Source organism: Mauremys reevesii, linkage group 3 (genome assembly GCF_016161935.1).
Source record: "Mauremys reevesii isolate NIE-2019 linkage group 3, ASM1616193v1, whole genome shotgun sequence".
Classification (NCBI taxonomy): domain Eukaryota; kingdom Metazoa; phylum Chordata; order Testudines; family Geoemydidae; genus Mauremys; species Mauremys reevesii.
The window spans coordinates 154,131,608-154,158,237 of NC_052625.1; the positions used below are offsets into that span (position 1 = coordinate 154,131,608).

Genomic DNA, 26,630 nt, shown 5'->3' on the forward strand with positions numbered 1-26,630 from the left:
TGCTTATGGGCTGTTTTGTACCAACCCTCTCCCCCTGACTACCCCTCTTTCATAGTCCTTTCACCTCAGCTTCATTCCACACTTACTCCCTCTCCCCATCCTGTCCCCCCCCACCTGCCTCCCTTCGCTTCTCTTTCCATTTACATCTCCTTCTAACTAAACCCACTCATAGCCCAAAACTCATGGAATTAATATGCCATTTGCTTCCCATCACACTGACTCTTGTGTGTTCTACTCTCTGTCTATATTATCTGTTAAGGATATGCTTATACAGGGATAAAAGCCCTGTACCACAGTCGCAGCTGGACCGGGTGAGGTCAGCTGACTAGGGCTCAAGGTGTGGAGCTAAAAATTGCTGTGTCGATGTCCACCCTTGCAGGGTGCCAGAGCTTGGGCTCCAGCTTGAGCCCAAATGTCTATACACAATTTTTTCAGCCCTAGAGCCTTAGCCGTGTGAGCTCAAGTCAGCTAATCTGGGCCCCATGTAGACATACTCTTAGACTGTAAACTTTTAGGGGCACAGACCATCTGCTACTCAGTGTTTGTACAGTGCCTAGCACAATGTGGCTTCGTTCTTGATTTGTCTCTTAGGCACTACTGTAATAAACATGATTAATAAACCCTAGCACTAGCAGCCAAAAATGCAGCACAAGGAACCACTGTGCTGTCTGTGAAAGCATTTCCCTACATGCCTCCTATAGAGTACACAAGCTCCACAGGTAGGAAACACAGGCCACCTGTACAGTGTGCATGCAGCCAGTTACCATGGTATCTGCTGTAAAGCCTAAATCACTGGTGTTAAATGAAAATAACCAGCCCCTTGTTTAAAAAAGAGAAGGTGGGGGAAAGGATAGATTAGGACAAGGGCCAGAACATCTTTAGTTTCTCACTTCCACTTCAGGGCTACCTCTGAATCAGACATCAGTGGGAGAAGTGGCTCCATTTTCAATAGCTTCTTTTACATTTTGGTTATTTGTTGATTAATCGCAGTTAACACACATGATTCAACTCAAAAAAATTAATTGCGATATTAAGCAATAGAATTCCAAATGAAATTTATTATATAATTTTGGATGTTTTTTTCTAAATTTTCAAATATATTGATTTCAGTTACAACTCAGAATACAATGTGTGCAGTGCTCACTTTAGATTTTTGATTACTAATATTTGCACTCTAAATATAAAAAACAAATAGTATTTTTAATTCACCTCCTACAAGTACTGTAAGGCAATCTTTGTTGTGAAAGTGCAACTTACAAATGAGGATTTTTATCTTTTTTGGTTATATAACTGCATTCAAACAAAACAGTCTAAAACTTTAGAGCCTACAAGTCCACTCAGTCCTACTTTGTTCAGCTAATTGCAAAGACGAACAAGTTTGTTTACATTTACGGGACATAATGCTGCCTGCTTATTATTTACTATGTCACCTGTAAGTGAGAACAGGCGTTCGCACTTTTGTAGCCGGCATTGCAAGGTATTTATGTACTAGATACGCTAAACATTCATATGCTCCTTCATGCTTCGGCCACCATTCCAGAGGACATGCTTCCATGCTGATGATGCTTGTTAAAAAAATAATGTGCTAATTAAATTTGTGAATAAACTTTTTGGGGGAGAATTGTATGTCTCCTGCTCTGTTTTACCTGCATTCTGCCATATATTTCATGTTATAGCAGTCTTGGATGATGACCCAGCACATTATTTTAAATCTGCAGTGAAAGTGTTCTTGGCAAAATGCAAAGAAGGTACCAATGTGAGATTTCTAAAGATAGCTACACCACTCAACTCAAGGTTTTAAGAATCTGAAGTACCATCCAAAATCTGAGAGGGACAAGGTGTGGAGCATGCTTTCAGAAGTCTTAAAAGAGAAACAGTCCAATGTGGAAACTACAGAACCCAAACCACCAAAAAAGAAAATCGACCTTCTGCTGGTGGCATCTGACTCAGATAATCAAAATGAACATGCATCAGTGCACACTACTTTGGATCATTATAGAGCAGAACTTGTCATCAACATGGACACGTGTCCTTTGGAATGATGGTTGAAGCATGAAGGGACATCTGAATCTTTAGGGCATTTAGAATGTAAATATCTTGTGATGCTGGCTATAACAGTTCCATGTGAACATCTGTCCTCACTTTCAGGTGACATTGTAAACAGGTGGGCAGCAGTATATACTGCAAAAGTAAACAAATGTGTTTGTCTGAGCAATTGGCAGAACAAGAAGTGGGACTGAGTGGACTTGTAGGTTCTAAAGTTTTAGATTGTTTTGTTTTGAGTGCAGTTATTTTTGTACATAATTCTACATTTGTAAGTTCAACTTTCATGATGAAGAGATTGCACTACAGTACTTGTATGAGGTGAATTGAAAAATACTATTTCTTTTGTTTTTATAGCACAAATATTTGTAATAAAAATAAATATAAACTGAGTACGGTACACTTTGTATTCTGTGTTGTAATTGAAATTAATATATTTGAAAACACAGAAACCACCCAAAATATTTGAATGGTATTCTATTATTTAACAGTGTGATTAATTATGATTAATTTTTTAATCGCTGGACAGCCCTAACTTTTTTTTATATTATCAGCTGTCTGTATTCTGTGAGCTGGCTTTATTTTCCAGACCACTTCCCTTTCATGTACATTTTTCCCCCTTAAATTGTGTTGGATTTTTGAACTTCAGATTTTCTTTATGGGGAACCAATTCTACTACAGCCCCCACCAAAGGTGTGCAGGAGAAAACAAGTCGGTAGGAGCACTTCCAGTTCCCAGCTGCAGGGAAGGCATGCAAATGAGTCTGTATGTCTGTTGCCTCTCTACGAAGCTAACAACCGGCTTACAGCAATATGATGGCAAATTCAATCATTAATTCCCCAAGTCATTTGTGAGAGGGACTAGTACTGTATGCTAAAAAGGATGAGACTCATTTAGACACATTATTCTGCAGGCCATACAATAGGCTACTCCTGTGGGGAATTCTGCACATGTGCAGAATTCTTTGCTTTCCTGCAGAAAAATGACTTTCTGTCTGGGAAGCAAAGGGAAGCCACAAGAGCAGTCATGCGACCCTCCCCAGCAGTATGTTTTGAGTGCCCAGGGTAACCAGCAGAGAGGTAAATCACTATAGTGCAGGGTGCGGGACTGGAGAAGACCTGGCTAGTGGCTCCTACCCCTGCTAGTCCCAGCTGGGCTAGGGAGGACGGTACTTCCTCTTCCCCTGCATGGCATCTGGTGCCAGGTCAGACCCACCCCCAGATTTCTCCCCCAACTGCAGGAAGCTCTGCAAGCTCCCACTCCCCCCACTTTCTGCATCCATCACTCCTCAGCTGCAGGGGGAGGGATCCACATACAAGGAGCTGCTCCCCCATCCACCCAACCTCCACGCCTCTAGATCAGTGCTTCTCAAAGCCAGTCCGCCGCTTGTTCAGGGAAAGCCCCTGGCGGGCCGGGCCGGTTTGTTTACCTGTCGCGTTCACAGGTCCGGCCTATTGTGGCTCCCACTGGCTGCGGTTCGCCGCTCCAGGCCAATGGGGGCGTCGGGAAGCTGCGACCAGCACATCCCTTGGCCTGCGCCACTTCCCGCTGCCCCCATTGGCCTAGAGCGGTGACCCGCGGCCATTTGGAGCCGCGATTGGCCAAACCTGCGGATGTGGCAGGTAAACAAACTGGCCTGGACCACCAGGGGCTTTCCCTGAACAAGCGATGGACCGGCTTTGAGAAGCACTGATCTAGACCTCCCTCATACTCAGACCCTCCTGCCAAGCCTTACCCCTGCAGAACTCTCCCCGCCCCCATGAATTCCACTCCCCCTGCACCTGGACCACGCCAACAAGCACCCTCATCCCCTTTCCTCTTAGCCCTACCCAGCTGCACCTGGATTCCCACCCAACTGAACCCCACTCCCCCAGCATCTAAACCCCACACTGAACCCAGAGGTCCTAGTGAGGATAAGAGCCCCATTTTATTAGGTGCTGTACAACACAGATGAAGACAGGAGGTAAAAATCCTGGCCTCATTGAACTCAAGGGTAAAACTCCCACGGACATCATTAGGCGCAGACTTTCACCTAGGGTCCCTACCCTGAAAAGCTTACAGTCTAAACAATGTAATGGGGAGGATTTTTACTTCCAGGAAGCTATATATGCATTTGAAGAAAAGAGTTTTATAATGAAAATGTCTCTTTTACAGCTTTGTTGTCTATGGCATCAATAACTGGAAGCTATAAAAAAACATGTAGCATTCTATCCCTATACATCAGGAAAAATCTAGTGTTAAGCAACATCTGAACTCATTGAATACAGATTGTACATGTCTGAAAGAGCTAACAAACTATCATACTTCCACCCTTTTCTCCCCCTTGTTTGTTACACTCACTTGTATCTCTCTTCAAATTAGATCATTACTTCTCTGGAGGCTGGATCTTCTTATATTTGCACAGCACCTACCACTATGGAACTTTCATCTTGGTCATATATTGGAGCGCTAACACAGTAGTAGTAATAATAACAATAATGTTCCCATTTTCTCCCTAAAGAGTTATTTATTCATTACTGATGAATGTTAGCACCTATGACATAGTGCTGTTAATTACATAAAACCAACATTTCCATTAGATAAGTGAGTAAAAACCTGACCCCATTGAAGTCAATGTCAAAGCTCTCATTGACTTCAATGGAGCCAGCATATCACCCAATAATTCTAAAGGCCCTTCCCTAAATGAACTAATGTTTGTAGTTCACAGAGCTAGCTATAGCATTTTATTTTAGTTGGCAATAACACAAGGAACCTACATGCCTGTGTCATATGAGGTATTTAGTTTAAATAGTTAGCATAAGGTATAAGTTAGCAAAATGCTTTGAGGCCTGTGAACTTTGGTATGGATAAATGGCCAACAGTTACCCTGAGTTTTGGGGAGAGCCGGTGCTTGGGGCAGAGGCAGTGTGCAGAGCTGCCTGGTCGCGCCTCCACCTAGGAGTTGAGGGTGGGGGATGTCGCAGCTTCCAGGGAGCTCTCCAAGGTAAGTGCCGCTGAGATCCCTCACCCTGTCCCATGTCCCAACCCCCTGCCCCCTCCTGTACTCAAACTCCTGCTGCTGCTGGGGGAGGAGGGTGCAGGGGCCCGAGACTGCCCCAGCAGTGGTGGGTGTGACTGGCCCAGGGGCTGCCTGAGCTACTCTGGGCCAGGCGCACCAGCCACTGCAGAAGTCATGGAGGTCACAGAAAGTCACTGAATCCGTGACTTCTGTGACCTCCATGACAAACTTGTAGCCTTAGTAATAAGCTACAATGATTAATATACCAACCTATAGGATAAAAAGCCTCCCACATTATTAGGGTGAGGAAGTTAGATATGGACAAGGGAGGCTGGACATTTGCATGACTATTCATGATAACACCTAAGCCCTATAATAGGCCAGACCAACATGTAAGTGTAGTTGCCGGTTGATCAGGACCATAGACTCATTGCCAGGGACAGAGAAGGTTCTTTGTCTTTCAGCACCAGATCCCCAAGGAAGGGTGTGAGTATATGAGTATATATGTGAGGAATGGAACAAGATATCACCTTAACTCTGTATTTGGTATCTTTTTGTGGTTTGGAGCTTTTTTGTCTTTACTAATTGTGCGAATAAAAGTGGTTAAAGCTTTGCACTGCCTTCAGTGTGAGTATCTTTGTGGTGCACACCAGGTTTCCCAACCAGATATGGAACTTGATAAACACAAAAGAATCAAGGTTGATTCTGGGACTAGAATCCTACAATCCCCCAGCTCATTAAATTAGAATTAATTGGAATTCAATAATAATCAATAACACTAAATAATCACACAACGCATTTAACCCTGCAGTGTGCAATCTGAATATGCCCTTGCCAAGAATGCCTGTTAATAAATGAATATCATCCAGTATATCAAGAGATGTTGCACTTCTCTGAGATAGAAAAACAGGCTGGTGTGAAATGGAAAACCTGAGCATTTTCTTATGTAAAAATATGTTCAGGCTTAAATCTGACATCAATCACAGACAACTCAAAGAGTCAGAGGAGTCTGAACAAATAAAGATGAGCATTCCCAAATAGTATATCCAGGCATGATTATTAAACTGTCTTTCAAATGTATTTTCATCTTCTGTTTTGCCTGATGCAAATTCCAGTTCTGAACATTATAAATAAAGTTAGGGGTGCAAGATAAGGGAATTATGAATGAAAGAAGGGACCAGCAAGCCCAGCTCTTAAAGTGATGTATAATTTACATCCTCATCTTTTAAAGGATTCCTGGTGTCAGAGAAAGACAGGGAGATGAATCAGACTTCACAGTAACTGGTGATCTGTAAAAAATAGATCTTTTCACGGGGAGATAAAAGACTGTAATAGAATGATTGACATTCCATTGCTACATTTTTAATCAAACAAATGTTACAATAGTGATTTTAATGTATGTATCATGTAGATTTCAATACTGAAATTGAAACCACAGTGCTATAGTTAGGTGCACTGAAAATTCTAGGAGAGTCCTTTTGAAAAGTCTACCCAAACGTGCATAACATTTTCAAATTAATGTCCTATAGGAATATAGGTTGACCTTTCATAAAGTATTAAATTTAGTTTACAGGTTTGGAACAACTGTAGGACTCAGAAATTGTGGAGCAAATAAGGTAATAAATGAGGTAAAGTGAAAGTTGATTAAGATAAGTGATGAATAGTTTCACTATTCAATAATATATTCCATAATGTATTTCTGTTTATACTATACATAATTAATACAGATTTATCAAATATGGTATGTTAAATGATGCCATTTGAGAATTCTATAATATCTCATCCTTAGTGAAAACTTTGACAGGTAGTTACACTATGTAAAATTGCATCATTTGAGAATTACAAACAGTGCATTCTTTGGGAAAAGTTGTGATGGCTATAACTATTTGCCTTGTCTTTTCACAAAGGATATGATAGTTTGTCCCTCTCAAATGTCATAACTGATCAGGCATATTTGGTAGAATTATATTATTTACAACAATATTACAGTCTTGGACTGTGAAAACTTCACCTGCCATGCAGGAAGAGTTCCTCTTTTACTGGTACTCATTGTTATTCAATAGAATTCACCCTACAGGACTGGAAATCCACTGTGGAGAGATGTAATTTTAATGCTCCAGGACTATATATTAAGGGCCAGATTATGCTCTTATATGGGCATGTAATGGTGGGGAAGAGAATAATTCTCTTAAGGGGGATCATCCTTGAAATATAGTCACAACAGAGTCTATGTACCTGCAAAAAGTGTTTGCCCCACTGCTCCTTACTCATAGACTCTAAGGTCAGAAGGGACCATTATGATCATCTAGTCTGACCTCCTGCACAAAGCAGGCCACAGAATCTTACCCATCCACTTCTATAACAAACCCCTAACCTATGTCTGAGTTATTGAAGTCTTCAAATTGTGGTTTGAAGACCTCAAGCTGCAGAGAATCCTCCAGCAAGTGACCCGTGCCCCATGCTGCAGAGGAAGGAACTCTGAGCAGTCTAGCATAGCCTCAAGGAACCCTATCATAGCTCTACCAATCCCATTTCACTTTGACCATCAGCTCCTTATATATTTCCAAAACCATGTGGGCACAACACAGTAGTATCTGAGTGCCTTATCCTGGTATAAGGGTACCCCAAACATGCAAAGTCCTGGCAATCTCAGACGGTTCCCTTTGATAGTACATCACAAGCACTTCCTCTGCACTGCCTGGAGCCACAATCCTTCCTAGAAATCCCTATAGGCAGTCACCTCTACACTGCCCCTCATGCAGGACAGTGCCATCAGTGCACCATCTGGCCCTAAATATCTGTCAAGATAATGTACTTTGCAGCTCTGTTTCTGTTACAACATCTAGCCCTAATCCTTAAAATTGTGAGACATCAAAGAATTTGAACATGCCTAGGGATAGTCTGACTACACAAATGCTGTTTAAACATTGTTATGTAAGAGACAACATAATTGTAAAAAACAACAAACAAACAAACCCAAAAACCACACACCCCACCAGTGCTGATAAAGAGCATATCAGTAAAGAGCATATTAAACAGCAGACAGAGAGCCTTACAGCTCAATTATACATAATTTGCCAAGGACATAGTGTGAGGAAGACATGCACATAATGATTTAGGGAAATTTTCCTAACTTGACCACAGCTGCATTAATCACAATAACAACAGAAGGGATATCGTCCTTGAAAAATAACTCTTGGGAAAGGAACCTGGCCAAATCCTTTCCCTACTGATTGCCATGGAGGAACCCCATCCTTCTGCCCCATCCTAGGACATCTTTATGGGTCATCTGGCCCAAGTGCTTTTGCATAGTGATGCTTAAACATCCCACCTCTCACACTGAGAGTGTGAGCCTCATAGCTAAGTTTCTGCCAGCCACCAATTGTTGGCATTTCAGAATCCATGTAAGTGACTTTTGCCTTTCAATCACACTGAGATTAAGTAGCTGAGATACTTCACCCAACTCAGGCCTACTTTTTTAACCACTTATCTAATGCTCTTGCAAAGACTACCTTCCACAAGATCTCACTAGCACATTGCTTAGCCATGCACAAAAGACTTGAATACACAAAGGCAAAGCCAAAAAATGTCAGAGAAATATAGTCACACCAGAATTGATGTGTCTGTAAAAAGTGTTTGCCCCACTGCTCCTTACACAGAAGGAACTCTGACCAGTCTAACATAGCCTCAAGGAACCCTATCATAGCTCTATCAATCCCATTTCACTTTGATCATCAGCTCCTTGTATGTTTCCAAAACCATGTTTATTTGAGGTGGATGAAGATTGTGTCTGGCTGTCCGTGCTTCCATCCTAATTCAACATTTTATATGTTTATCTAATTGCTTTTGCTCCTGTTTCCTGCAGGAGTGAAATAGTTCCATCATCGCAGAGCGCACAGAAAAATCCATTTCAATTGCTTCTTTCAAATACTCCTATCTCCAACTATAACTTCAGATGGATATACTATCAGCCTGGGGAAACCATATTGCTTATAACCCTGGACAGGGAGAAGTGCTATTTGGGCAAGTAAAAGTGTCAAGCTTTCTGCCAACAAGACAGGCATGACAGGAGAGACTGGAGATAGGCTGGGTGACATCATAAGTAGCAACACTGATGGAAGAGCGAAGGGTGGCCCAAGGGACTGAGTGGAAGAAAAGCAAAGAGAACTGAGCTGCCTCAGGATTAGAGGACGTGTAGGAGGATTCTCATATAGTCCAGCTGTAACAGTTCCTATACCATGTCTTTCCCCCAATCCATGCATATGTTGGAGCGATTGTGATCAGTGGAAAGAAGGCCTGTAATCACTGGCTGTCATTATGGCTCCTTGTTTCCAGGCAGTGCATGTTGCAACAGCCTGCAGTCTGCTTTAACTTATTCAAGGCAGCTGAATCCTGTGCAGAGCTACCTAGGATGGAAAGGTTGGCACCACCTCCTGACAAATCCATGACAAAAAGCTGCATTGGGGAATGGAGGCACTGATCAGCAACACCATACTATATTTTCAGCACAATAACCTTCTGCACATAAACCATTCTGGATTCTAAAGAGCAATGCATGCCCACCCGCCATCATGCAACTCCGAATATGCACTACTCTGCTTTTGTGTGCAGCTAGAAGAATGATCGGAGTCACGGAATGACTTGTGCCATCCATCCCAGGGGAATGTGGCCCTTTGTTTTATAGTTACACCCAAGGCCCAAAATCAAATGTAACAATGTTGGTAATAAATAGTACTGAGGTGTTTTGTAGTAAAATATGTATCCATAGCTAATCTTACCACACAAAAATAGCATGTTTAGTCATTATACAATGTGAGTGGGTCTCTCTAATTTCAAAAACAAGAAAAATAAGCAAAGTAGAATGGAGAGAATTTTAATAAATAATATTTTATTTGTATATAGTGCCTTTCAACCTGAGGAATTTCAAAACTCTTCAAACACTTTACAACTCACTCTTTTTCTCTTGGCCTAAAATAATCTATATTTAAATATAAAAGAAAAGTGTCTGCATCATTAACTACCATCTTCTATTACACCTTGTGTACTTAATCTACCATTGAAATGCAGCCACCTCTGAGGCAAAACTGTGTCATAGCGTACATCATGCAACAGTTTAAGAGTAAAACTATAGGCATAGTAAAATAATTACATAGACTGTGGATGTAAAAACAGGTGAATAAGTGTTGCCTACAAAACAATATATAAATACAGTTCACACTGTGTGGATATATTTATCTAGACATTTATATGAGCACACATTGTCAGACAGCTGGGTACTTCCCATCAATAAAACCAATCAATATATTACAATATGTTGTATATAGCTAGAAACAGTAAATACAAATTGAATAGATGTACATAAGCACTGAATTTAGTTACCAGATGCCAGGAACATAGTCAATTACAGAGATTGAATAGTATCAAATATTGGATCAAGAACTTGCCTTGATGATGAGTTAGTGGTTGTGCTCCTTTCTAAACTGTTGCAATTATACCAGCTGTTCCTATTGCTGCCTTTGTTAAGGTATTATATATCAGTATTGATTACTCCTACAAAATTCCCACCAAAGATGATAATTTTTCCTGAGAAAAGACTAGGTGTTATACAAAGAATATGTCCATTAAAATACACTCCTTCCTAATCCTTAATTTTAGTCTGTGCCCCACTGGGCTTTTGGTGCTCTGATACTCAAATATCTTGGAGATAATGAGCTTTGAACTCCCCTGAATTGACCCGTAACTTTTAAAAAAGAAATCTTATTGGGATGTGGCTTTAATACATAGGTTACATTACCTGAGTAAGCACCATCTGTAAATATCATTGTTCAGTAAATGGGGAAACAATGGCATATTCAGCCATTTGACAGAGGGGATATTTAGCTTATTGTCCTTTAGATAAGCTGCATCAGCACAAAACGGACAACTGTAATTTCAGGTACAAAATGCTTTTGATTTGGATATATTGAACTACTTAGATTTGCTGCATTCCTCCATATTATTTCATTAATCACATAACAAGCTTTCCATTTCTCCACTAAACATGCTAACTCTAATTATTGCTAGACTGAACAGATGTTTCCTCATTTAGATGCTCAGTGCATAGTCATTTGTTACTCTCATTGTCACACAGATTTCAATTTATATTACATCACTCTAATGTCCTTTCTGTTTGTGATCCCTTTGGGTTAATATGTCCATTTAAATAACAAGTATATATATAAAAATAGATTAGAAATGTGTACTTTCAGCTAATGGGCTTGTCTGAAAATATAAGGAATGTTTTTTAACAGTAGAATCATCCCACTAAATACCGATAAATAGCAAAAATTCTGATGTCAGATACAATTATTCCAGATTTACACAGGTGAGGCCATAATTTGGCCTATAAATGTAATACAGTATATGTATTAAATAGTATAATTCTCATTATAATGAGTAGTAGTGTATCTTTCTATCTATTTTGCATCACATGAAGTGTAAAGGAACAAGTAAACTTTTAAACTAATATTTAGTAATGACAATGGGAAATGCTGAACAATGCAACAGAAACTTCTTGTGCACTCCTAGGAGAGGAAGGAGTAGCATTTAGAACATGTATTTCATGTTGGTATGACGGAATGAAGTTTGTTGTAGCACTAGATTTTTGTATCATATTCAGATGAAATAAATACTGATATATTTGATTTGAAAAAAACAGTTCCTGGGGTTGGTTTGTTACAAAGTTGAAGCAAATTTAGAGATATGGTGAAAAAACAAGAAAATGAGATTCAGATGTACAAAAATGGGCAGTCATAGAGGGTCAGAATGCCTTTTACTACTGTTCTTAAAATGTTTTGTTATGCAGCAAAGAGTATGGGTTATTCAGAGATTAAAATAAACATGTAAAATCCTGCTGAAAAGACAAAAACACAAAGAAGATGACAAAAACTAAGTCAACAAAAAGAAATGTAACTGTATGAAATGTTTTCAAGTAATTTACAAATATTTTTGCTTATCTCAGAACATTATTCTTCCAGTTAAAAATGGCAGAAAAGTGGGCAGCATACACTATACACACACACTCTACCATTCAACTTTTCCTCATGTCAGAACAATTCATTTTATTTAAAAAACAATTGCGTTGTAGATACTTAATTTCTCTATGCAACTCGGAGGTGAGCAGCAAAGCCCTGCACGCAGCTAACCTTCGGCGCACGTTTCCCAGCACTAGACACAGTGGTGCGGTCTCACACGTAGCCAGCCCTGCAAAGCCGAACAGTTCAGCCGCGAGAGCTGCCTGCTCTCACATCCCGCGTTGGAGCGGTTGGCATTTTGTTTTCTGTGGCCCAACCACGGCTGCCCAGGGAATGGGATGTTTCAGAAGACGAGTCAACTGCACGAGCCGGGTTCGGCCGGGGATGGATGTCCATGCGTTTGTTACCGTCTCCCGGGGCTCAGACACTGTCTCGCTGCAGCCACGAGCTAGGGCGTGTTAGAGCTGCCACATTTGCTAAACAAAAGAAGTTTAGGGGCTACTCTTTTGAGCGGGCGAGGGGGAACAACAGCTGTCTCGCGGGTAGGCGCCCGGCCGCGGCCAGGCGTTAGCTCCTGCCCCATGCAGAACCCAGAAGCTGGCGGGGGGCCGCTGGCCCCTCTGCGGAGCCCTTCGGGGGTTTCCTTTGCCCCGGGCAGGCGGTCCCGCAGCACAGAAGCCCGCGCGGCTGGCGTACGCGACAGGGCGGGCAGGGTGAGTAAAACTCACAGCATTGGTTCGTCAGTGGTGTGACACCCCCACCCGCCCCCCGTGCTCCGGTCCCCGGAGTTTTAAGCACGTGAGCAGATGCTGCCTGTTCTCCAAAGACCCCGCCGCCTTTCAGAGGGGAGCCAGCGCGCCAACCTCTCCAGCCAGCTCCCCTGCCAGCCCAGAGCCCCCCTTCCTCCCGCGCACCCGGCCAGGAGCCTCCCTCCCCGCGCCACCTCCCAGCGGGGGGGCTCCGCGCCTCGCCACCACCAGCGCCGCGCACAGGACGGTCCGGCTGGCCCGAGGAGGGATGTGGCGAGGGGCAGAGGCGGCGGAAAGGCGGCAGCCGCCGGCGTAGAGCGGCGAGGAGAGCAGGCAGCCCCCGGCAGGACTGGCCGGGCGAAGAGGGGAACCACAGGCGCCCTGGGCACCGGCTGGGCTCCCGCTCCCCCGCCCCGGCCCCAGCGCCATGTGACTGACCCGCTCGGTGCAGCCCAGGGCAGAACGTCGGACTCGGTCCCCGGGGCGCTGACCCGCCCGCCCGGGCTGACCAGCCCCCGTGGCCAGGCAGGGGGTGACCGGCCCCCCTGCGACCGCTGGGGCTGCTCCCCTCCGCCCGGCTCCGATGCGCTGAGAGCCGCCCGCCCGCAGCCCTGCTCCCATGGGGAGGGGAGCCCGGGCGGCCGCCGCTGGTGCTGTGAGGGCGGCGCCCTGCGCGGCGGGGGCACCATGAAGTCCCTGCTCCTCAGCCGCTTCCTGCTGCTGCTGCCCTGGGGGCTCATCGTCCTCCTCCTGCTGGACACGGACAGCAGCCGGGCGCCGCTCGCGCCCCCCGCCCGGCCCCCGCAGCCGACGGCCCCCCGGCAGCCGGCGCTGCCCCCCATCTATGCCATCACCCCCACCTACAGCCGCCCGGTGCAGAAAGCCGAGCTCACCCGCCTGGCCAACACCTTCCGCCAGGTGGCGCGGCTGCACTGGGTCCTGGTGGAGGACGCGGCCCGGCGCAGCGAGCTGGTGAGCCGCTTCGTGGCGCGGGCCGGCCTGCCCTGCACCCACCTGCACGTCCCCACCCCGCGCAGGTACAAGCGGCCCGGCCTGCCCCGCGCCACCGAGCAGCGCAACGCCGGCCTGGCCTGGCTCCGGCAGCGACACCAGCACCTGCCGCCGCCGCAGCCCGGGGTGCTCTTCTTCGCCGACGACGACAACACCTACAGCCTGGAACTCTTCGAGGAGGTAGCGCTGGGGATGGGGGGCGGGTGTCGGGCCCTGGGAACCTGACTGCCAGAGCCACGCACCCTGCGTGCGCCTCCATGCACTCCAGCGCCTGGCACACCCTGCCCACCTGCATGCACCTGCACCCAGTCCAGAGCCTGGCTCCCGGACACTCTGCATACACTGGCTCCACCCAGTCCAGAGCCCCCCCCCGCTCCATGGAGCTGTGCATCACCGGCCCCTTGCATGCACCTCCACCTAATCCAGTCACCACCCCCCCATGCCTCTCTAGCCAATCCAGAGCCCTCCATCCTGCTTTCACCTCCACCAGGTGACAGCCAGGCCCAGAGACTCCGCAGCACCCCAGACCTTGCATATTCTTCTAACAGCCAATTAACACCCTGACCCCGCATGCACTCCCCAACCTGCACACAGACACAGTTTTATGCACTGTGCATGCACTTTCATCAGATCTAGACCTTCAATACACCCCCAGACTCATACAGTCTACCCAGTTTTAGGCACAGTGCATGGCTGCTCACCCCAAACTCCAAAATCAATAGTCCAGCATTCTGCACTCATCTTCCCCAGACCCAACACTTCACATATTCCCTTCTCCCAAATTCATGCACTCCACAAACATTCAGAGTACCATTACCTTAATCTTAATTCTGCCTTTCAGCAAAAGTTACCTTCTTTTTCCTTCCCACTCCCAGAAGCAGTCACTATTTTCTCATTTTCTTGCTGAGATATGCAGAGTTGGGGATTATATAATGACTTCACTGTGACTCTGTTAAAACTGGGATAAAAGAGACACCACTGTCTTTGATTTATTCAGTTCTGGTTGTGTCTCTTTCTTTTGCCCTGGAGGGCAAACTCACACCATGAATCATAGTCCTTTATAATGTAACTTGCTATGAATTACTTTGCTTGGAGTTCCTCATTTAGCAGAGCTACTCTAGTTCCTGTTCTAGCATGAAATGGAGCATGAAGCTCCTAATTTGAGGACCTTCCACTGGAAATGTCATATTCTGTTTTTCTGGGTGATTGTCCTAAACCTCACTAGACCCCCATGGCTGTACTTAGCTCATCAATGCAAAGGAATTCTATGCCTTCATCTTGTTTTAATTATGTCGTCTGGGTTCTCTTGGAATTCATTGCCAGTGTGGTTCATTCCACTGCAGGCTACAACCCAGTCCAGAAAATATGCCCCTCTTCCAGCAGTAGCACAACAGGAGCAAATGTTGTCTGGACACAAATCCTTTCTATAAAGTACACAGGGAAGAGGAAACACTAAATGAAGAAGTGATAGGGCACACCAGTTGAGTAACTGTTAAGAGGAGATGGTCCAGAGTCAGCTTGAATCTTTTTTTATTTCCTAGTCCTTTGTTTCTAATTTCTGAGGATGATGAAATTAATGAGGTACAAATTAGCTCCCCAAAGTGCTGGCTGTGAATGCAGGAATGCAAAGGATGAATGAATCTGTAGGGTTAACCTTGAAGATTACAGGCACAACAGGCAATCCATGTTCAATTATTTCTCTTTGCTAACAGGAATTCCAGCCTCTTCACACATGCAGCTAAACAATTCTAAGCCTCCTTTCAACATGGTTCAGTGCTAGGAAAGAAATGTTTGCTTTGAACAGTCCCATGTTCACAGGGAAACACATTTGCGAGTGAAGCTCTTGCTGTGAGATGCAATAGCAGAAACAAACAAAACAGATCTACTTCAGGGAGAGGGAAAGATTTCAATCTTATATCTACCGAACAACCCCATTTCTGTTTTCCCTGCAGCACGGATGGGCTCTCTGGAGGGGGAGGTGCTGCTGGAACACAGATAATCCCCTCCCCCCCCCCCATATTGATCTGAAGCTCTGTTCAAGCAACTAAAATCCTTTGCAAATGAGCCTTTGCAAATGCCACAAGCAGAGTGTGCCTTTCTGGTGAGACGGTAGATCACATAGCCTTGTCTTCAATCAGGGCATTGGTCAGATTTCTATTTCTCATTGGAAAAACTTCACTATTTTCATGCGTTCTGACTTCACAATTTTAAAATAAATCTCCATCTCGCCTTTGGGAATTGATTGATTAAGAGTAAATTGTGCTCCTCCTTTCCAAGCATTAAGTGGCCAGCCTCAGAACACATCACATGTGGCAGAAATCCTGTAGTAATTCCCTTCATGAAAGTGGCTTAATAAGATGTGAGAGGGAATTTGTTAATGCTTAATGCTGTTTCCCAGCCTTCCAGTTGCAATTCTTCTGAATGGTGGTTGCTGAATCCCTAATCCAAAAGGAAACCTGATTTAAGACCCCTATTGTCGATGGGGAAGGGATTGGTATAGACATGGGACTGGAAGCCAGAAACTCCTGTATTCTAATCCTGCCTTGTGCATGGACTGTCTGTGTGATTTTATTTGAACAAGTCACAATTACAGCCAGAAAGTGACTATGTAAAATTTCTATCTTATTAAATAGATCTGCGTGCCTCCTCTGAGTCATAGCTGCTGATTTTAGTGACAAAAGTAGGGATGTTTTGGTAATGTTTTTCACTCCTGTTAGCACCAGAAAGACCAGAAAGTTCAAACTCCTAAGGGCTTCCAAAACCCCATAGGAGTGTTGCATCAGTGCACTTAACACTGGTAAAGGTTTGATTTGGTTTAGCTCCATTGCAGCAAATTTCTCTAATATGCTTAAAAGAGAATGTGAGCCTCTTTAATGAAGCACCTCCCTGCAGCAGCTTTCTTACAAATGAAGGTGTACAAGCCAGAAGGAATGTACTTTGTGAAATGGCAGGTTGTTTTTGTCAAGGTGTCAGTTTGAAAAATCTAGTTTCCATTTATGGTATTTTATAATGTGCTCATCATCACCATATTAGAACCGCACCAGGTTTATTTGATATCGAGAGATGTTAAATATTAGAGTTAGTCAGAAAACAGCAACAGTTTTCCTTTACAGTTAAAAATAAAATGTGGGGTTTTTTATTATTAAATCTGGAAACAAATATTGACCAGCTGTAGTAAACTTGGAACCTCACCGGGCTCTTTGTACTGTGCCTTACACACTTGCCTGCCTCCCCTGGGTAGTGTGGAGCTTAATTTGTTAATAGCCAAAAATATGCTCTCTTATTTCAGTTAAATGAGGTTGCTCCAAGCATGTTTTAACTATAATATCTGAAGTGGTGCTTAGGATGGTTTGTCCTTAGCTACCCCTGCAGCTCAACTTTGTTCCCCATTGGTTCCTCTACATCCTTTGTCAGGAATGAGTATTTTTAACAACTAAGGGCTTGGCTACACTTGCAGGTGTGCAGCGCTGGGAGTTACAGCTGTCTTCGTACAGCTGTATAGGGAAAGGTCAGTGTGGCCACACTCCAGCAAGCAACCAGCGCTGCAGTGTGGCCATATTTGCAGCATTTGCAGCAGTGTTGGGAGTGGTGCATTATGGGCAACTATCCCAGCGTTCAAGTGGCTGCAACATGCTTTTCAAAAGAGGTGGGTGGGGTGGAGTGTGACAGGGAGTGTGGGGGGGAGAGAGAGTGGATTTTTGGAGCTGACACTGTGTGTCAGCTCCCTGCCTTGCAAGTTCCGATCCCTTCCTTTCTTTTAAGTTTGCCCAAGGCAATATCAGTGCAATCCTCGGCTCCTTTCACCTCCTTGTTCATGCTCCCACTGTGTCAGCTCCCAGCTCCAATTATGTGCAAATTCTGACCATTTCCCTGACCCCTCATTCACTCTTAAATGCAAATAGCCTGCAGACCAGATAAGCAGCTGCTCCGACCGACTCCCTTTCCCCCCCACGCCGTGCTGTTTCTCTCCTCAAGCAAACACTAGCTGTAGACATTCATCCCCCTGCCTGCCTCATTCACAGCAAACAGGAGCTGTGTTTGTTTTTTAGATAAGCAGCTCCGGGAGCCCCGAGTTCACAACAAAACAAAGAGAGTTCTTTAGTTAAAAGCATTATGGGAAAATTCTGGAGGCCAATTACAGCGCTTTTGGTGGTGGAGCAGCGCTGCATCACCAGTGCTGCAATAGTTATACCCGAGGCAGAGCAGGAGTACAGCCAGCGCTGCAGCCAGGGACATGCAGCGCTGTATGTGCCTTGCAAGTGTGGACGGTGAGTAAGTTGCAGCGCTGTAAACCCACCACCAGCGCTGCAACTCTCCAGTGTAGCCAAGCCTTTAGAAGAGGCTTCTGTGAGAGAAGCAGTTAGCTTGGTGCTTGGAGTGCTAAGTGATATTATGACAATAACTGAGAAATTGTTCTCTGGAATAAATGGAAGTCTGGCCTTTAGTTACTCACAACTCTTTTCACTTTAGGATGTGACCTAGAAATTTAGGTCTACGCATTCTCTTTAGTCCAGACAGCTGTGTCAGTATTTTATCTATTTATTTTCATAGCCTAGAGACCTAGAAGTTGATTGATTCTCTACCTCAGATGTGGACCACTCATCTACAGACCCATCTTCATCAAAAACAGTTCCCTCCCCCTCCAACTCTGGAAATGTTTAATAATTTGATCAGGCAAGATACCCAACAAGAAATCAATTTTGATAGCAAAGCCAGTGGAATGACTAAAGCCCAACTAACATTTATTTCATGAATTTTATTGAGATTTCAACATGAGTCAGTGTGACCTCTCTGTCTTTCTTTTCTTGTAGGCTGTTTTGAGTGATGCAGTTACACTTTTTCTGTTGCATTTAGCTTACAAGGTGCCTGGATACAAGTAATTATAATAAAGTGACTAATACTTTGATTTCCAGTGGTACGCTTTTAGATTTCTAGACAAAAATCTTAGTTAAGACTGAGACTATCTGATCCTGTAATTCTACCCTTATAGAATGTTAGATTAATCAATCAAAACCAACAGTTTTGAGGTTCCAACTCCAACCTCTACCTTAACTTTTCATATCCCTCCCTGCCCATCTTGTATATACCACTAAACCAGAGATTCACTTACTCTGCCCTTTCTGTATTTAAATAATAGGCCATATAATATTCCTTTAAAAACCTATATGTTAAATTTACACAAGCAGATTGGGTGTTCACCATCAGTTCAGCTAATCTCCTGCTTCTTACACAGACATACCTTTCAATGAAGACTTCAATAGGAGGTTGACCGGGTGAAAGGATTCAGGAAAGGGTTTGATGTATGTAGAATCAAATATGCCAACTCAAGATATGCAGTGTAGTTGTAGCCATGTCAGTCCCAGGATATTAGAGAGACAAGGATGGGCAAGGTAATAACTTTTATTGGACCGTCTCTCTCACCAACAGAAGTTCGTACAATAAAAGATATTACCTCACTCACAGTGTTCCCTCTAATTTTTCCCATCCATTTGTGGAATTAATTTTGTTATGTGCACCAATATGGAGGTGATTTGTGACACATCACCTCCATATTGGTGCACATAACAAAATTAATGTGGTGGGGAGTGGGGCTGAGGAGTTCGGAGTGTGGGAGTGGCTCAGGGCTGGGGCAGAGGGTTGGGGTGTGGGGGGGAGTGAGGGCTCTCCGGCTGTGAGGGTGGGCTCTGGGGTGGGGCCGGGGATGAGGGGTTTGGGATGCAAGAGGGTGCTCTGGGACTAGGGCTGGGAGAGAGAACTCCCCCACCCCAGCTCTTTCTCCCCACAGCAGCGCTTGGATTGGGGGGCAGAGGTGCCTCTCCCCACTGCAGCAGCTCTGGGGCTGCGGGATGGGTGTCCCTCCCCCAGCCACAGCAGGTCCGGGCTGGGGCTGAGTTGGAGCTGGGGAGGGGAGGGGTGCCCTAGCCCTGGCAGGTCCTGGCCGGGGCTGGGTTTGTGCCATCCCTTCACCGGCTGCGGCAGGTCTGGGGCTGAGTTGGGGCTGGGGGAGGGGTGCCCACTCCATGGATGCTCCAGGGCTGGAGCACCCACAGAGAAAAATTAGTGAGTGCTGCTCAGCAGCACCCACAGCAGCCAAGCTTCCCCCACCCCCCCAGTGCCTCTCACCTGCTAGCAGTCCCACTGGCCAACTCCTCCTCCTCCCTCCCAGCGCCTCCTGCGAACAGCTATTTTGCGGCATGTAGGAAGCTCTGGGAGGGAGGGGAAGAGGTGGGGATGGGGCGTGCTTGGGGGAGGAGGCGGGGACTTGGGTGGAGCACCCCTGGCTAGAGGGGAAGTCAGTGCCTATGGGCGCCCCTCCCCTGGCTGAGGCAGGTCCCGGCTGAGTGGGTTCCCTTAACACCTGCGCAGTGCTAAATAGGCAGCTGCATGGCCGTGCAGCTTACAAGGAACTTAGCTCACCCACCTTGTCAACTCAAGATATTGTGAAATAACTGATTTTAATAACTGCCTTTCTCCATACTGGGATATGCCTTCCACCTTTATTTGTCTTTTGTGATTATTCTAACCATTCATTTGTTCCCAACTTTGTTAATTTGCAATAAAGGATGAAAGAATTTATTACTTCATCCAAAAACTGTTAAGACTTAAGTAATAGTTGGTTGTGTTTTCAAAATACTCTCAAGCTTTCTCTAGGAAGTTCTAAGTTAACATTTTAGATTATAAACTAACAAAGCAACACACCACATCAACCATCTGACTGTTAACAACTGCCTAGCTAGTTACCTGAACTGCCCCCATGGTCATCTTGAGAACTACCAGACTCAGACATTGGATCCATCCTTTCACACAGGTTTATTAAGAATAAGAATAAGATACTAAATATTTTATGATCACTAATAGGAATGACCTGTTTGATGTCTGGGTTTGTGGTAGTCCTCAGGATGGCACTGTGAAGCAGAGTTAAGGTTGGTTGTGTGACCCAAGCTTTGTATTTTACCAAAAAAGGTTGTGTGTGCGTGTGTGTATAAACTGGCATCTTATCTGGAATTTCCAGTCCATGCAGTTTGCTGCCTAGGAACCTCCTTAGATTTTAAAAGTATAACAGGATTCTTTGTATGACTTGCATTGTCTGTGGGCACTTTGGTAGCCATGCAGGAAATCTGATCGATTTTTGTAAGGCATGTACAGAATGATCTTATTCCTTTCCAGAAAGCCTTCTACATCCACATGTGGCTTCCTTGTCCCTATTTCTGTTATGTCCCATGTAGCTTTTGCTCTTTTATTCTTCTGGGCAGGACTTACCTGCACCAAAGTGGTTCACGTGTGTCCCATCAGGAGCATCTGTGCCTGGACCATGTGTGCTTTGCAAAGCCCCTGTCATGCCATGTACATTTTGCAAAGAACCTGCTAAGTTACCTATACTTTACCAAGTGTCTGTCAAAATAATGCATGTATCAAATAGATGTGTTATCAAATTTATGTATATATTTTGTATATTTAAAAAGATATACGTGTTCAGTGCACCTAAATGAAAAATATATATATATAATATGCAGTACATGTATCTAAAAAGATGCTTGTGTCATACATGGAGCATGTTATTTTTAAATGGATAAGAACGGCCATACTGGGTCAGACCAAAGGTCCATCAAGCCCAGTATCCTGTCCTCTGACAGTGGCCAAAGGGAATGAACAGACAGGTTAGCATCAAGTGATCCATGCCTTGTCACCCAATCACAGCTTCTGGCAAACAGGCTAGGGACACCATTCCTGCCTAATAGCCATTGATGGACCTATCGTCCATGAATCTATCTAGCTCCCTTTTGAACCCCGTTATAGTATTGGCCTTCACAGCACCCTCTGGCAAGGAGTTCCAGAGGTTGACAGTGTGTTGTGTGAAAAAATACTTTCTTGTGTTTGTTTTAAACCTGCTACCTATTAATTTCATTTGGTGGCCCCTTATTCTTGTATTATGAGAAGGAGTAAATAATACTGCCTTATTTACTTTCTCTATACCACTCATGATTTTATAGACCTCTATCATATTCCCCCTTAGTCGCCTCTTTTCCAAGCTGAAGAGTCCCAGTCTTATTAATCTCTCCTCATACGGAAGCCATTCTATACCCCTAATCATTTTTGTTGCCCTTTTCTGAACCTTTTCCAATTCCAATATATCTTTTTTGAAATGGGGCCACCACATCTGCATGCAGTATTCAAGGTGTAGGCATACCATGGATTTATATAAAGGCCATATGATATTTTCTGTCTTATTGTCTATCCCTTTCTTGATGATTCCCAACATTCTGTTTGCTTTTTTGACTGCTGCTGCACATTGAGTGAATGTTTTCAGAGAACTATCCACAATGACTCCAAGATCTTTCTTGAGTGGTAACTATAGCTAATTTAAACCACGTTTCTGTAGGTTATCATTATTTATATCTATACGGGTGATAACACCCTTAAACCGATCCATAATTCATGCATGCATCACCAGCCTCAAACATACTACTAGCATCTCTGCTTTTTAGGGACTAAGGCCCTGATCCAATGCCCACGGAAATCAGTGGGAGCCTTTCCATTGATTTAAATGGATGCTGGATTTAGGCCGTATTTGAGCAGTTACTTTGAAGTTTTGAAGATGTGATTAGTCAAAAACTGTTGGGAAATCCTCTGAAAGGGAATTAAGAGTATATTTCCAAGCCTCCGTATCTCTGAAACTGCTTATATGATTTGCTCCCAGTTTACCAAGAAGTTTTACCCTGAATTTTCAGATTAGGCAGGTTTTATGTCTGGTGTAGTGGAAGCTAGTTCAACTGTAGCTCTGGAAGGACTAGTGCGCCTTCCACTACATGTTTAATGTAATCTGTTATTAACCGGCACAGGACAGTTGTTAGTGACTTCAGTAGTGGTAAAAAATGGATTCCTATGTAATTGGGTATTGATAAAATGACAGCCAAATGGACATTTTTTTTAAAAAAGTCAGTAGTAGACAATCAGTATTTTTAAATGTGACTGGTATTATGAAATCTTTGAATCTACAGAACTGGTTGGAAAAAACAGATTTTTGCTCAGCTTCCTAGTTTTGGGGAACAGTATTCAACAACCTAGACAGAATGAAATATTAGCCATCTGTCACTGATTTTTTTCTTCATATTAAAAAAACCTTATAATAATAGGAGATATACCTATCTCCTAGAATGGACCTCGAGTCCAGCCTCCTGCTTTCACTAGCAAGACCAAGTACTGATTTTTGCCACAGATCCCTAAGTGGCCCCTTCAAGGATTGAACTCATAACCCTGGGCTTAGCAGGCTAATACTCAAACCACTGAGCTATCCCTCCGTACCTTAAGAAATACTCTAAATATGAACCAGTAGTGCATTAAATATTTGTCTAATGTGTAGTTGAATTTGATACACTGATACATGAATGCACACTGATATTAGAGTTAGTCAAGTTGTGCTTCTTCTAAATAGTTCAGAATAAACATAAGTTGGTAGAAAAAAAGCTAGAGTAACTTTAAAGGAGAGAAACTAGATACCCGTACCAAATCTTTTTTTTCTGTTATGTAAGGATTAGGGACCCTGTCTCGCAAGATGCTGGGCATCCTCAAGAAATGCTGAGCATCTTTAGCTCCAGCTCTTTGGGACCAAATCTTGTTATCTTACATGTCTATAGTGAAATCCAGACCATTACTACTAATAATAGAGGATGACCAGCAGCTCTTAAGAGGCACTTGTTGTTCTTCAGGATCAGGACCTACCAGAACAACAAAATGAGGGAAGAGAAAGAGGATCTATTAAGTAAGAGTGGGATAATAAACTCCAATAGTAGATATTTGCAGGGGTAGAAAGTCTATGAAATTCAAAGATTGAGTGCCTTCCTCCACATTTGCTATATTCATTATCAAAATATAAGCTGCTGTTTCAGAAGGTTTCTAGTCCTAATTGTAAAGCTAGTTCTGGTGCATGACTGCTGTAGTGAATTTAGAGCAAGACTCCAAATTACAAATATAATATATATATATATATTACATTATCATCATACCTTGCACTTAATATAACGCCTTGTTTACACAAGAAAATGATACTGATGTGTTCATCAGTTTAGAACCTAAAGTTAAATTAGTGCAGCTACTCCTTTTGGTTCAAGAGTGTCATATCAAGTTAGCTTGAGTCAGTAAGGTTTGACTTTGGCTAAATCAATATAATGCATTTTTAAACTGAAATAAGTCTGTCCACATGAGGGCTGTGCTCTGCTTTCACAAAATCGGTTTTTAAAGCATTTCTAAACACTTAGAGCATGGATTTGTCAAGAACAAATTGTGTCAAGCTAATCTGATAGCTTTCTTTGAGAGGGTAACAAGCCTTGTGGATGTGGGTTGCGGGGGAGTGGTAGATATGCTATATCTTATCTTTAGTAGGTCTTCTGGTACTGTCTCCCATGACCTTCTAATAAACAAACTAGGAAAATACAACCTAGATGGAGCTATGATAAGGTGGGTACATAACTGGTTGGAAAAGGGTTCCCAGAGAGTAGTGGTTCACAGTCAAGCTGGAAGGGCATATCAAGTGATCAGTTCTGGATATGGTTCTGTTCAATATTTTCATCAGTGATTTAGATAATGGCATAGAGAGTACACTTATAGAGTTTGGGGACAATACCAAGTGGGCCAAGCTGCAAGTGCTTTGGAGGATATGATTAAAATTCAAAATGATCTGGACAAACTGGAGAAATAGTCTGAAGTAAATAAGATGAAATTCAATAAGGACAGATGCAAAGTACACCACTTAGCAAGGAACAATCAGTTGCACACATACAAAATGGGAAATGACTGGCTAGGAAGGAGTACTGTGGAAGGAATGTGGGGGTCATAGTGGACCACAAGCTAAATATGAACCAACAGTGTAACACTTGCAAAAAAAGAACATCATTCTGGGATGTATTAGCAGGAGTGTTTGTATGCAAGACATGAGAAGTAATTCTTCTGCTCTACTCCACACTGATTAGGCCTCAACTCGAGTATTGTGTCCAGTTCTGGGCACCACATTTCAGGAAAGATGTGCACAAATTGGAGAAAATCCAGAGAAGAGCAATGAAAATGATTAAAGATCTAGAAAACATGACCTATGAGGGAAGATTGAAAAAACTGGGTTTGTTTAGTCTAGAAAGGAGAAGACTGAGTTCTCATAACAGTTTTCAAGTACGTAAAAGGTTGGTACAAGGAGGAGGAAGAAAAATTGTTCTTCTTAACCTCTGAGGATAGGACAAGAAGCAATGGACTTAATTTGCAGCAAGGGAGGTTTAGGTTGGACATTAGGAAAAAACTTCCTAACTGTCAGGGTGATTAAGCACTGGAATAAATTGCCTAGAGAGGTTGTGGAATCTCCATCATTGGAGATTTTTAAGAGCAGGTTAGACAAACACCTGTCAGGAATGATCTAGATCGGGGATCGGCAACCTTTGGCCCGTGGCAGGTCGGGCCGGTTTGTTTACCTGCTGTGTCCACAGGTTCGGCTGATTGTGGCTCCCACTGGCTGCGGTTGGCTGCTCCAGGTCAATGGGGGCTGCGGGAAGTGGCGTGGGCCGAGGGATGTGCTGACCCCTGCTTCCCGCAGCCCCCATTGGCCTGGAGTGGCGAGCCACAGCCAGTGGGAGCCACAATCTGCCGAACCTGCAGATATGGCAAGTAAACAAACCAGCCCAGCCCGCATGGGGCTTACCCTGGTGGGCTGCGGGCCAAAGGTTGCCGATCCCTGATCTAGATAATACTTAGTCCTGCCATGAGTGCAGGACTAGATGACTTCTCAAGATTCCTTCCAGTCCTATGATTCTATGATTGTGTGCCTGGTATATTAGTCCCATTTTACAGTTGAGGAAACCGAGACACACAATTATCATGGGCTGAATTCTGTTTCCAGTCACAACTGTGCAATCCCCTTGACTTGTAGGGGTTGCATAGCATGACTCAGGCCACAATTTGGCCTTAAATGATTTGCCTGATGGTCAAGAGATCTGCATTCTAAGGTCCATGCTTCTACTGTACACCATCTTTCCTCTTTTATAGAGATACAATGGTAAATATTGAAGAGATGGAGTTCTAAATCCAACTTCTAGCAAAATAAATTGGAGTTGTTTGTATAAGTCTGCTGATGTCCCACTGGTATTGTGTGGCAAGTCCAGGCAGTAATTTATAGGTGGGCACTAGCATTGCATCAGAATGCAAATTACATGGGAACTGAAACAATAGAAAACCGAGAAGCGGGGAAAAATGCTACACAACGCTGAATTTTCTGGAGACTTTGGGTCCTAAATGGGGAGGCAGTGAAAACATTCAGCAAATTGTTACAGTCTGGAAGCTTTTCCATGGTAGAAATGGTGACTAGATTCCATCCTCTTCATCTTTTACTTCCAGTTCATAGCATCATAGGCTATTAGGGTTGGAAGGGACCTCAGAAGGTCATCTAGTCTAAAGCAGGACCAATCCCCAGGCAGACTTTTGCCCCTGATCTTTAAATGGCCCTCTCAAGGATTGAACTCACAACCCTGGTTCTCTGGGTTTTTTTCCTTTTTCTAATTGATTTGACCCCTTCCCTATCATTCCTGCACTTCCCCTGTCTTAATCTTCTTGAGTGACTAATGAAGTGCTATTTTTGGCAAGATCCTGTGTGTGAGAGAGCGAATCATCATTGTTCTCTCTCTGCTTTTGTTTTTTGAATTCTCTCAGCTCTTGGCTTTCAGTGCTTCCTTCCCCCATTATCTGAGTCCCCATTTCTCTCTAATCAGTTGTCCTCATCTTCCTCCATCACTGATGCTCTGTCCCTCCCAGTATTACTTTCCCCTTGTTCTTGAAATATTT

At 43.8% G+C, this 26,630-nt stretch overlaps 1 protein-coding gene and 1 long non-coding RNA gene across 2 annotated transcripts in view; both read left to right on the forward strand.

Moving 5' to 3' along the window:
* The window catches only part of LOC120401541, a 36,982-nt gene extending 25,195 nt beyond the window's left edge, over window positions 1–11,787 (forward strand). Inside the window, exon 2 of the long non-coding RNA XR_005596520.1 lies at window positions 8,907–11,787. This is a non-coding gene — a long non-coding RNA (uncharacterized LOC120401541). The remainder of the gene's footprint in view (window positions 1–8,906) is intronic.
* Window positions 11,788–12,923: 1,136 nt separating this feature from the next.
* B3GAT2 (beta-1,3-glucuronyltransferase 2) overlaps window positions 12,924–26,630 on the forward strand; it is a 41,779-nt gene continuing 28,072 nt past the window's right edge. The window contains exon 1 of the mRNA XM_039530249.1: window positions 12,924–13,994. Within this exon, the coding sequence (XP_039386183.1) occupies window positions 13,491–13,994 (504 nt within the window). The 5' untranslated portion in view covers window positions 12,924–13,490. The remainder of the gene's footprint in view (window positions 13,995–26,630) is intronic.